Raw genomic sequence first — 13,038 nt, 5'->3', positions numbered from 1 at the left:
AAAAGCCAAAATTACTTTGTGATTCGTCACACCTCTGAACAGGAGTCAGCAGATGAGAAAGGCCATCCAGGTTCTCCCTGATAAAAAAGAAGCATTACTATATAAACTATATAAATACATTAACGTAACCAAATAATAAATATATACACCAGTCCAAAACAAACATGTATTGCTGACTTTTCTCATGCTGCCTATCAAGCAGAGTTTGATCAGGCCGGAGGAGGTGGGACGCTGGAATTCTTTTGAAGTCAGGTGATAGACGCGCGTCTGCCTGGCCGCTGGCTGGTCCGCTGGAATGCGGCGAGGTTTTTAGCCGCAGGGTCATGAGAATGACCTGTAGCTCAGTCTGCTGTCACATACTGTTACTGCCCAGAGAGCGTGTTTGCTTTAGTCGGCTAATGCGCACTGGAGTGGAATATGTGCTGAAAGGTACTTCACAAAAGAAAGGGTTTATACTTTAATAAGTCTGGTATGCGTGTGAAGGTGCTGATAGCGGTAAGATTAGTTCGAGATTAGTCATTAATGTGTTTGATTTTCTTGTAATGACTGATAAGAATCTCTTTTTGCAGAATTATGGGGTGGAGACTGATAACCTGAAGACTTTGGTTGGCCGGATGAGGGCAGCGTCCTATAACCTGCACAACTGCACGTCAGAGAGGAGGAAAAATCCCTCGTATGACAGCAGCAGTTCCAGCAAACCCCCCAATGAGTTCCTAACAGCGGTGGTGGAGCTTATAGGGACAGCCAAGAGCATGCTGGCCTGGCTGGACAGGTATGAACAAAACGGCTATGCTTTCAAATATACATGTACTAGCCAACTGTCTGTTTTATTAGAAATCTTCTCCACCTATAGTTTTATAGGGTATAGTTTTTAGGGGCAATCAGAAATACTGGTTAAAATATTATTTTGCTGTCCTGCTCTGGTCATCAGTGATGGCTATATACGAATGACAGTAGTTTCATAATTACTGCTGTCCTTGGTGTTGGCAAAAACAAAAGATGATGGATCAGCTATGTCTAAACAACTAGAACTTTTTGACAAATGTCAAAAGGAATACTTCAACTTCTGCTTGGTAATGTGGGATGCTGTTTAAGCCCAACAGTGTTTTAAAGTGTTAATAAAAAACAAAAAGATCTCTTGTTTTCTTGGTTTTGGTCTACTATCATTTTTATTTCGGTACATCACTGTTAAAACTGTAGCCCATGTGTTTTAGCACTTCAGCAGTTTCAGATCACTATATTTGACTTGTTTTTTTTACCTATCAGTGATGTGTGCAAAAAACAGGTTTCTAAAGAAGTGGCCACAAAGGGAAAGTACGAGTTAGGTGCTTATAATAAAGTGTCCTGTGAATGTAAAGACAAGATAGGTGTTACTAATAAAGTGTCCCGTGAGTGTAAAGACAAGATAGGTGTTACTAATAAAGTGCCATGTGAGGGTAAAGACAAGATAGGTGTTTCTAACAAAGTGGGCAGTGAGTGGAAGCACAACGTAGGTGTTTCTAATAAAGTGGCCTGTATTTGGAAGAACAATGTGCCTTTCTACTAAAGTATCAAGCTCCCCAAGTCTTTTTCAATGTCATTTGCTTGAGCCTTTATTTTGTTTTTCTATGCAGTCAAAACACAATCTCCCCTTTTCAAAACAGTCTTTAAAAGTGAAGTAATGCAGATGTTCAGCTGACATACTGATTGATCCATTATATATGCGCTACACTACTTGCTGGGGCTTGAGACGACATTCCACAAGCAGAAGCTCAGACAGGAATGTCTCTCTGTGGCGTAGAGAGGCCAGTCAGACTTAATCACATCTCTCACTCTCTCTCTCTTCCTCTGTCAGGACTCCTCTGACGGGCATCAGTGACTTCACCTCCACCAAGAACAGGATCATCCAGCTGTGCCTGGAGCTCACCACCACTGTACAAAAGGTCTGGGGCCTACACTTGTTCTGCCCCCTGCAGAGACGACTACTACGACTACTGGAGAGGGATTAAAGCCCAGTGGGATTTTTGATAGTTTCACATAACTTTATTCGCCTACAAATTCCAAAGAATTGATAAGAGACAGTCACACATGACCTGTTATTTTCAGGCGATTCTAGACTACTTAAACATGTCTGAATTTGAGATTGCGAACAGAACAGAATTTAGATATTTGTACAAATATGACCATGTTTTGATGAGCAATTTACTTCATACCTTCATGCATTAGTTGAGTCTACATGCCAGACTTCATACATTACATCAGTGTAACTTACAGTCAGATACACATACTGGATTATAACAAGCAACAATCCTTACCCTAGGATATCTGACTGTAAGTCACACTGATGTAAGGTATAAAGTCTGGCATGTAGACCTGGAGCATGCATTTACATCATAGTTTAGTGTAAAAGATCGGATTATACTTTTTCTTCCGATATGCAATTCATTGAGTTTGGACATTACTGGACCAGTGCTGATACTGACTAGTATAGGTACTGAAGTAATTCATTATTAAACCACTAATAATAACTGTCTTTAGTAGTGTGGTTAAATAGCTATTATTATGGCAATAATAGCTGCAAGCTGAGAAGGAATGATATTTCAGTAATGACTCACTGTTGCAAAACAGTCAAACATACCGCTAAAGAGTTTATTTCTAGAGTGTTTTACAGTGTCAGAAACTGCATAAACAAGTGCATTAGTTGAGATTGCGGAACAATTCTAGTTTGAAATAAAAAACTCCTTAACTGTTCTATTAAACGCAAGACTGTCAGCCTCCATTGGGCTCACATTCCTCAAACATTCGTTCTTGGTATTTTGTTTATGTGTATTTTGGCATTTTTTGTTAATGTGTTTACCATTCGCTGTTCGCTTGTGGGAAGTATGCAGCGCTGTGGCATCTCAAAGAGGACTCTCTCCCTTTAATTACAGGACTGCACTGTGTATGAAATGGAGGAGAAGATATTGGAAGTGGTGAGTAGGACATCCCTCCCCTGTCATTGGAAAGTTTCCCAGGCTGCATTCATAACAGTGACACAAACACACTCTCCTATCCACAGTAAAGGCACAGATCTGCCTTCTGTTCTTGAAAAGCTGTACAGAAATGTGCGTTCCCTATTGTGTGATCAGTGTTGAAGGATGTAGGATGTTTTTCTCAGGGCAGTGCCTGAACATCCTGTGGTTAGATAACTCCGCCTGTGGAGGCCCAGCAAACACAAACCTTCATTCAGGCTTATTTTAGGAATGCTCTTTTCTTCCACATCACAGTTAATGGCAGATGTTGATGAGAAAAAGGAAGGAAGAGTCTCATCCAGATCCATAACATGTTTGGTGTCTGAAGTTTGCTTCTATAGCTTTGCTCTAGAACTATGAGGCTAATGTAGCAATGAAAGTTTTTAATATTAAATATTCATTTAATTTGTATATATATATATATATATATATATAAAAAAAAAATTTTTTTTTCTGTATATCCTGTACATCAGAAATGTACATATTTATTCAGTATTTTCATCTGTCTGCTTCATTCTTTATTCTTTATAACTGCACCTGCCTGTCAAAGCCATCATACATTTGCCCCAGTGATCTTCATGTTGCTACTTTCTACAGTTTTTAGCTATGCAGTAAACCGTTATCCATTTCTGAGGTATAGGCCTTCATAACATGTTACCCTCATAAAATGTAAGGCACATCTTGGCTGATGATTTTATTTGGAATATGTAGCTTGAACGTTCATTTGCTTTTGCGGATTCTTCTATACATCAGACTACTGCTGAGTATGTTAGATGTAGAAACGCACCAGGATTGGCTACAAATGCATTTGATACTACACATCTCTATGTCAGATATATTAGAGTGAAGTGTAGCTTCATGTTTATGTTAATGGTGAAAATGATGCAAAAATTGCATGTGTTCAGTTAAATCATATATTGCAGACTGAAGTAATCTCTTAGGTTGTTTTCTAACCCAAAGAAACACATGTTCATGAATTGTTGAGGAAACTGTCACCTTTTCCATTACTGTCAGGCTCGAGTTTTGACTGGAATCTGTGACACGACCATGAGGATGACCTCTGATCCCTTGAAGAGCCGCACAGCCTGTCTGGAGGAGGTCCACATCACTAACATCAAGCCAGGAGAGGGCCTAGTGAGTGACGACCTACACAATACATGTTTCTGAGCTTAACAGAATTCAGAACAGTAATTCCACAGCTAACGGTTTGTTTTTGGGTGTGTTTTTCCACAGGGAATGTACATTAAGTCCACCTATGATGGGCTACATGTTATCACAGGAACCACAGAACATGTGAGTGAAATCATTCTGCTTCAAACCCACTGTTTTAAAGCTGGTGCCCCCCTGTCGTGTGATTACACACGCCCCTTGGCGGTGTAGACATGCTGGCATCTACAATTTAATTAAAGTGAAAGGTCACAGGATCACCAAATTTTGCATGTCAGATTACAAATTGTCAGAATGACTATTAGGAGTTGTCACAGAGCCTCCATTCTCTAATGTCTAGAGTTCTTAATGTGTTGTGTACACCTTGCCTGACCTGCTGATAGACATTGCCCTTAAAAAATGACATAGAATTTGGAGAGAAATCATTAAGTATTATAGCTATACAATATAACTCAAAGCTGAAAATGTGCTTTTGTTGCTGGGCTCTGCAGAATTGCCAAAATGCACCAAACTCAGTCTTATCCCTTTTTGAACAGCTCTAATCATAATGCTTTGTCTCTTTCTTTCTCTCTCTCTTTCTTTCTTTGCACTGTGCAGTCACCAGCAGACAGGACCCAGCGGATCCATGCAGGAGACGAGGTGGTGCAGGTCAACAGGCAGACAGTGGTGAGTGCTGGAGGCTAGAAAAAAGCCTCTGAGGATGATCAGGCTATCTAATATATCTAAAATTTCCAGGCATTTTAATAAACATTTAAAATTATTTAAAACAATATATAGGTTGTGTGATATTTTAACATTTTTTAAAACTAGTTTAAAATGGAAGGTTTTAAGTTGTTTTCACTTCTCAAGATAGAGGCTTGTTCTTCATCACTATTATCATATCATAGATTAAACTAGAAGGGCCTGATGACTCTGTAAAGCTATAGATTAGAGGAATAGTTAGCTATAAATGTATATCTTCCCCTTTCTCTTACCCCATCAGCCATGTTCGGTGTCTAGTTGTACTTTTGGTGCAGGCGAATGTAGCTAAAGATATGTTTACCAGTTACCAGCTTCATGCAAAACTACATCCAAGTTCTAACAGTTCATGTGAGTCTATATTGTGAGTCTAAATTGTGTCCTTAATTGGTTGGATAAGCCAACATTACTTGTTAGCTTTGTAGCTCCAGTGTAAGAGAAAAACATTAGACGCCAATTCGCCTACCCACAAAAATTTGGTTGGTCAGGTGGAAATCTGAATGATCCTCTCCAAGAGTTCAGTCCAGGAGCAGTTGAGTATAAAGGATAGTAGCATCAATGTCAGAGTTCTACCTGAGCAAAGATCAAGCGTCATGAAAAATCAAGCTTCATGAATAGCTTCATGTGTTCATTGGGCAGCTGTTTATATATGTTTATTTTATGTTAGGTGGGCTGGCAGCTGAAAAACCTAGTAGCAAAGCTAAAGGAGGATCCACGGGGTGTTGTTCTAATTCTGAAGAAGAGGCCTTCAGGAACCTGCAGTTTCACACCTGCTCCGTTAAAGAACCTGCGATGGAAACCCCTTGCTGGGCAGGTAAACACTGCTTAACATGCTTAACCATTGAGGCTGTAGTGTACTTTATATTAGCTACACATACAAAGTGTAGGTTCCTCAGAAATAAAGACCAACATGAATAGCTAACTGCAGACTAATCGTAGGGAAGCTGACGTTTATAGCATGCATACGGAATATAATTTAGACCTCCATGGATCAATCTAGTTTTGGAATGAGTGATTTAATGGCTTATAGATGCTAAACATTACTTTCATTACTCTGACCATCACTGCCATGACTATATTAAGTTAGGCTACACCATGATTATTATATTATGATTATGATCAGAGCAGTTCAACAGTATAGATGGTTTGGTAACTTTTATCAATAATTTATAAATAGTTCTGACCAGAGGAGGATGGGTCGGGTCCCCTTTGTGAGTCCTCGTTCCTCCAAGGTTGATTCCTCCAGCTCTGAGGGAGTTTTTCCTTGCCACTGTCACAGTTGGCTTGCTCACTGGGGGTCTTAGATCTTAGATTTTTCATGTCTTTTTATGTTATTTATTTTTTCTTTTTTTCTGTCTTTTACTAAGTACTGATTATGTAAAGTTAAAAAATGTGACTTGACTTACAGACAAACAGAGTACATGCATATTAAAATATCATAATGAATGCCATGGAATTTGATACTTGGAAGTGCTGAAGTAGACCGATTGGTACCATGTGAGTATTGAATTCTGATTAGCCGTAGCTTGGTGCTACAACCTTGCCCTGCCATAACAGCATTAGCTTGTGGTTAGCATGTCCTTTCTTTTGCTGCTGTCAGAAATGGGTCAAATTGAAACACCACTGTAATGTATCAAATGCAATCATGACTTTTGTGAATCATTACAACCCTAGTCATCCAAAAAAAGAATCATGTCTACAGTCTTGTTGTAATCTAGTCTATAATCTGATTTACAGAGTGTGTGTAACTGAATTACACAGTGATTTATGCTCTGACTATTGCATTTTTTAGGCCTTTCTTATCTCCTTCTATTGATTTGACATGAAAAGACACATCCTCTACCACCCAAGCTGTGTGTTAATGGGTGGGTTTCTGGAGGTGCAGCACAATAAAGAACAATAGCACTCTTCACACACACATGACTCACACAAACTCAGAACACAATCTCACTCATCTGTCTTTATCTCATATGATCACAAACCAGTGCACACACACACACTTTCTGTGCTAACCTGACACTGTCATCACATGTCTACATAAGGCTCATGAGGAAAAAACACAATAGGAGTGTGTGTTGGTACCTACACTTCAGTGATGTCAGAATGTGTGTTTAAATCTGATTAAGTTTCTGCTTTAAATGTCAGAAGGCCATTGATTATGGCTAGTTTTGGTCCACTGTTTTTCTAACACACTTACTGCCCACACATCTATTTCTAAAGGTCAAGCTCTGGACTGCAGCCTGAGGAGCAATAAGCCACTGGTTTATAAATAATGCAGTTGTTAAAACTAGTTGTCACTGTTGTGCAAAAAAAACAAATGTCCAAATTGGCAACTTTACAGGAGATGGGAAAAACCTTAACTTTGAATGTAAGAAATGTAAAAAAGATGATTTTGAAGCATTTCGATTGGTCCTTTCATCATGAAATGTTGATGCCAGTATTGCACAGTATGTCAAAAATGATTGAATATGGAAATACAAGGTTACCTGACAGTGATGATATGCTTAATATATTAAAGATATTTTTGTTGTCCTGCTGTTTGTAATTGGGCTGTTATTTCATTTAGATCACATGAATGCTCAACTCTGTTTCAGGATGAAACGGTTGAAACAGATGTTATTGCTTTGTTTCAGAATGGCCCTTATGCTCCCGCTGCCCAGGTATCTCAACCTCCCATTGAGAGCAGTGTTAGGAAAGAGAAGCCAGCAATTTTAGACCTGTACATCCCCCCGCCCCCGGCTATGCCATACGCCCCACGGTGAGTGGCCCCCTGCTTACACCCTCACTTTTTACTTGTCCTGCAGGGTGACCCTTCTGGGAAACAAAGCTGGAATTGTCCTTTGTGGCATAGTAGTATATGGTTGTGTGTTTGTGTGTGTGTGTGTGTGTGTGTTTTGCTGTATCAAGCTGGGTTTTAACTCACATCTGTGTGTCATTTCTAGACTAAAAATAGGTCCACTACCCACAAATATCCCTACAAGATTGTCTCTGTGGTCAGAAACTGACTGCTGATGAATGGCTAGAAGAGGGATAACACAAACTATGGGTCAAGAGATACAGAAGCCACGGTTTCTAATTATTCTAAATAATTTCTCTCCCCTCAGAGATGTGAAGCCCAGTGCATGTTCTGGTGTGAAAATGAGGTCAAAAGGTCCTGAATCGCCCAACTCGTCTCTGGACCGGGCAGGGAGACGGCGCTCTAACCTCTCTGACTACATCACAAACCAGCCGGCCATCGCCGTCCCCCCACCAGAGGCCATAATACCGCAGGCCAGACTACGCCAACGCATGCCCTCTAGAGGTCAGGACCACAAAAGCCTTTTTACTGTTAAAATATCATTTCAGGCAAACAGCAGATTTACAGTCATCCCCTATCCACAGAAATGTAGTTGAAGAGCCAAGACATGTTTGGTCTAAAGTTTGCACTGCAGGCTAATGCAGATTACAAGAAACAAGAGGTTTATTCCCCACCAGTTAGTTAGTCTCAGCAAACGCCATGTGTAAGTTATCAGACTGGTCTCAAACTACACTGAGGTTATGTTGTTAAAGACCATTAGAATTGTGAATAAGAGTCCAGAACAAGAGCTGGACACATCAGACAGAGAGAACAGATTAGGATATAAGAAGGAATTAAAACATGGTGGTCAAAATTATGACAAAAGGGTTAGGGTTAGAGTCAAAGTCAAAAGGTATTTGTTTTTTCATAGCAAAACAGTTGGTGGAGGCTTACATTTTTCTGGACGGAGTCCCCCTCCTAGGACCAGACAACACCAGGACCATCTTTAATACACCAGATTTGTCTCTAACACGCAAAATTCGATATACCAGGTCTATCTATTTTCAACCTCTTTGTGAACTTGTGAACAAGGCAAATATCTATTGAATGAGCCTCCAGCACTGGGACTGATAAGAATTTGCTGATGTTTACATGCTGTCTGCTTAACGTGTGTGGGGAAAAAGCAGGCACAGTATCACTGTGCTTTGTGATAACTTTATGAGATTGCTGAGATGTTTGAGTAGTGCTGAGGTGAGTGATTATGACCGTGTGTGTGTATGTGTGTGCTGCAGGAAAGCCGCGGCCTGTGTCCATGCCGGCAGACGCCTGTCTGGGCCTATCCCACTCACCATGTCCGCCTTGGGCGACCGGAAGAAAAGGTAACAGCAACACCTGCCTGTGTTTTTCACCTGAGCCAAAGCAAACATGGCTAGTCTCCTGCTCTAAGACTGAGCTTTTCAGAGGAAAAACCCATAACACTAATGCTCTGCATTCCTGCACTCTGTTTATATATCACTCATTACAGCAAGGGTCAGTGTCGGTTAGGCCATAAATGTTGCTTTATGGGGCATGTATATATAAAAGTGCGTTCACATGCTAAAGCGTGCCGTCATGCTATTTGTTTTAGTAGTGTTTAATATATTTTCAGCAGCAGTATTGTGGTCAAAACTTAACAGTGGGGGCTAATAGACTGTGCAACAACAAATGGACTATATTCTGTGTACACCTAAAACAGAGCAGTTATGTAGGTGGAGCTTGTGAAGTGAACAGATAGTGTACGTACAAGGTAGGGGGGTCAAAAATGGTCAGGGTGTGGAACTAGGTGTGTCTAATACAGTGGACAATGTGTGGAAGTAAGTGTTTAAAAAAAAAAGGCCATACTATATAATACTAACCTGTATTATATTTTGTCACTTTCTCAGATGAAGACATATTGCGGCGCTACCTGAGTAATGAAAGAATCCCCACCATCTCAGAAGAGTCCCCATGTTTCCCAGTCCCGTACAGACCCCCAGGTGAACGGCTGGTCCGGGGGGTCGACCACATCCGGGGCAGTCAGTGCTTCATCAATGCTGATCTGCACAACAGCGCTACCATACCGTACCAGGAAGCAGTGGCCAGGAAAAACCCAACATCGAAAAGCTCCAAACGACCTCCGTCAGAGTCATCCCTGTTCAGCAGCTGGCTTGCTAAGCTCAAACTCTTCACACACTGACATCTCTAAATGACATCTCAGCAAAGTGAAAGCATCAGAAGTCGCCAGTCATTTTTACATAGCGTTTTTGAGTGAGTTATTTTTGTATAGCCAATTCATTTAATAGTTCTCACTGAGTAAAAGAAGTAAAGCTAAGAGCTTTTAAGGAAATAACACATTGTATGAGCAAACATGTAGAAATATTATCTAATAATATTCCTACAGCAGTTACTGTTATGAGAACTATTAGATATATTGACTACATTAAAGATGCTTTCACTTGCCAAGATATCATTTTGTGTGTGTGTGTGTGTGTGTGTGTGTGCTGCTACTGTGCCTTCAGTCAACCATCACATGCAGCGCCTTCCGTCTGTACTATACAGTATTATTATTGTTGTTGTTGTTGTTATTATTATTATTATTTTCTAATAATTGAACGTACCATGAGAGCTTACTTCTACTGTAAATCCTGATGGCATTTGCTCTGCAAATCTGATATCTTGGTCAGTGAATGGATTCTTAATGTAGGCAATATGTCTAATATTTCTATGCTATCCTATAATTAGAAATGGTCTTACTTCATTTCTTTTAAGCATTAGATTAAATGAATTCTTTTTCATGAATGATTCAGATCGTTCATTTTTAAAATGCATGTGTCAATCAGATCGGGGTTTGGTGTGAAATGTAGAGAAACTTACTGGTGGTGATAGGAACCAGGCTTCGCCGTGACTACAACACAAATCTAGACATTTGATTTACTATCCAAAACCTCCATTGAAGCTGCACGTGGCACATCCACAAAGCACTATAGAATTTTGCCTTACAACACCCTGCACATATCTCTTCACCACAAATAGCTTTGAAATAAAGGCTTTGGGCCCATGGCCAATGGGAAAACAGTGGTTTGTCATTGTGCAGCATATTCATAACCTTCCTCCGTTAGAACTCTCTGTAAGGGAGCATCTAGATGAATGTCAGGTCTATTCACCATCAGTGTGAACAGCTCAGTTTCTCTAGAATGGAGTGTCTCACACCAAACCCACTCTGAATGACTTTGCTAACCCAAGTAAACATCAAGTCTGTGGTCAGTAGTCAGAATGTGCTGTTGGTCAGAAGAACACAGGTCTGGTTGCTGACTTCTCTGTGAACTCCAGACACTGTATGGATTTATTTAATTCCACCAGCAGCTCACCTGATTTACTCTAACTAAGGTGTTGGTTGGGAGCTGGAAATACTGTCCTTGCTCCAGGAGAGCTCTGGATTATTAATTATTAATTAGTATTAATTGTCATTTTCACATTTTAAACTCTTACTAGCGAGATAAACAGCTTTACATATTAACACTTGTGTAAGACGCAGTTCTGTAGGTGGAGCAATCATATTATATCCCACAAAAGTCTCATACTGGGACATATTAGAATTATTGCCTATGTTTAAGATCAGTTGCTCTCTGGTTTGTTACAGACATGCTTGCAAAAGGGTTTTCACTGTAGAGAAAGTCACAGGGGTGTTAATAATGCTGTATAAAAGTCTTGTCTTTTTCATTGAGAAAGATTCTGAATCAGGTCAAAAGCATCTCCCCCCTTGTCTGTGTAAGTGGACTGTGTCGGTTGTTATTAGTAAGTTATTTCATTTGTGTTGGAAAATTACTATGTATGTTTTCAATACTGGTTGTCTGTTGTGTATCAATGGGATCCAGATTCCCAAAAGGAATGATTTCACTTTTTGAGCATGTTTGTTTATTATAAACATCATTTCTCAGACATCTTGCCACTGGGGATTTTAAAGATGTGCACACTATAAACAATAGTTTATAAGCTATGCAGAACATGTATGAGTGTGCATAAGTGTGCGTATGAATATGTGTAGGGATATGCATTTGTAAAGTGTAAAATATTTGATAGAGGTTTAGAAGACTTTTTTATGTGATTGCTGTGCCTTTCAGAGTTGCTATGTAAAAAAAAGAAAGAAAAGGATTTAATGACCCAAGGCAACGACTCGTAAACATGGGTTTAGCATGTGTAATATGGAATTCATTTGAATATTGAACATGCAATAATCTGAAAGCTTTAGCTCTAACAAATTAGAGGAAATGGACTTACGTCACTGTGTTTTGTTAATAAAGTAATATATATATATATATATATATATCATTGCTTATGTTAACAAGGGGCCCATTCCCCACTGAATGCTGCAGTACCTTTATGCAAATAAAAAGAACACACTGAAGCACGTCTCACACCTTTCTCACCCTATCCACACATGTCCTGGTAAATTAGATTTGACCACCTGTTGACTGAATCATGGAACCCATTACCATAAAGAAGCCTAAAACATGATCATGAATAGATCATTTGTTTTGACAAAATAAATTCAAACATATACACTTTATTTTAATTTACTAACCAACTAACCAACTGCCCACATGTGGTCAACACATCATTATTAATAATTATTGTAAAAGAATTAAATTAAATATTATGTTTCTGGAAAACTGTCTACAGTATATCTGTAAGGGCAGAGATGCTTAGACTTATGCTTACACTATCTATATAGGTTTAAACCTATAGGTTGTAATGCACACACATGGACAGTCAGGTTTAAAGGGAAAGACCAAAGAACTGGTGGTGGATTTCCGCAGGTGCAGACACCCCCCTCCATCAGTGAACATCCAGGGTATGAACATCGAGAGTGTGGACTCTTATAAATACCTGGGTGTTCATCTGAACAACAAACTGGACTGGTCAGTCAACACTGCTGCACTCTACAAGAAAGGCCAGAGCAGACTCTACCTGCTGAGGAGATTGAGGTCCTTTGGAGTGCAGGGAGCACTCCTGAGGACGTTCTTCGACACAGTGGTGGCATCTGCCATCTTTCTACACACACATGTTCATGTTCAGGGAATACTATGTGCAATACCCCCCCCCCCCATGTGCAATTAAGAGTCTTTTGCTGTAAATAATATTGTTATTGCTCTTTTAATTTTTAATTCTTATTTATATTATGTATATAGTGTAAATTATTTATCCAAATTTTTGTAACTGAGTGTCTTGCTATCCCTTTCTGCTGTTACACTGGGAATTTCCCCACTGCGGGACTAATAAAGGACTATCTTATCTTATCTTAGGACTATCTTAAAGGTATAAATCATTAACATATTTAAATAAATAAAC

At 39.5% G+C, this 13,038-nt stretch overlaps 1 protein-coding gene across 1 annotated transcript in view; it reads left to right on the top strand.

Moving 5' to 3' along the window:
* Nucleotides 1–12,137, top strand: part of cnksr3 (cnksr family member 3) — a 32,200-nt gene extending 20,063 nt beyond the window's left edge. Inside the window, exons 3-13 of the mRNA XM_072686825.1 lie at nt 570–772; nt 1,835–1,922; nt 2,910–2,951; nt 4,005–4,124; nt 4,224–4,283; nt 4,755–4,823; nt 5,563–5,709; nt 7,529–7,653; nt 8,000–8,196; nt 8,964–9,050; nt 9,594–12,137. Of these exons, the coding sequence (XP_072542926.1) occupies nt 570–772; nt 1,835–1,922; nt 2,910–2,951; nt 4,005–4,124; nt 4,224–4,283; nt 4,755–4,823; nt 5,563–5,709; nt 7,529–7,653; nt 8,000–8,196; nt 8,964–9,050; nt 9,594–9,886 (1,431 nt within the window). The 3' untranslated portion in view covers nt 9,887–12,137. The remainder of the gene's footprint in view (nt 1–569; nt 773–1,834; nt 1,923–2,909; nt 2,952–4,004; nt 4,125–4,223; nt 4,284–4,754; nt 4,824–5,562; nt 5,710–7,528; nt 7,654–7,999; nt 8,197–8,963; nt 9,051–9,593) is intronic.
* Nucleotides 12,138–13,038: the final 901 nt, after the last annotated feature.

This window comes from Salminus brasiliensis, chromosome 1, assembly GCF_030463535.1.
Source record: "Salminus brasiliensis chromosome 1, fSalBra1.hap2, whole genome shotgun sequence".
NCBI lineage: Eukaryota > Metazoa > Chordata > Actinopteri > Characiformes > Bryconidae > Salminus > Salminus brasiliensis.
The sequence above is the reverse complement of the archived record's forward strand: the minus strand, read 5'-3'. Positions and strand labels throughout refer to the sequence as shown.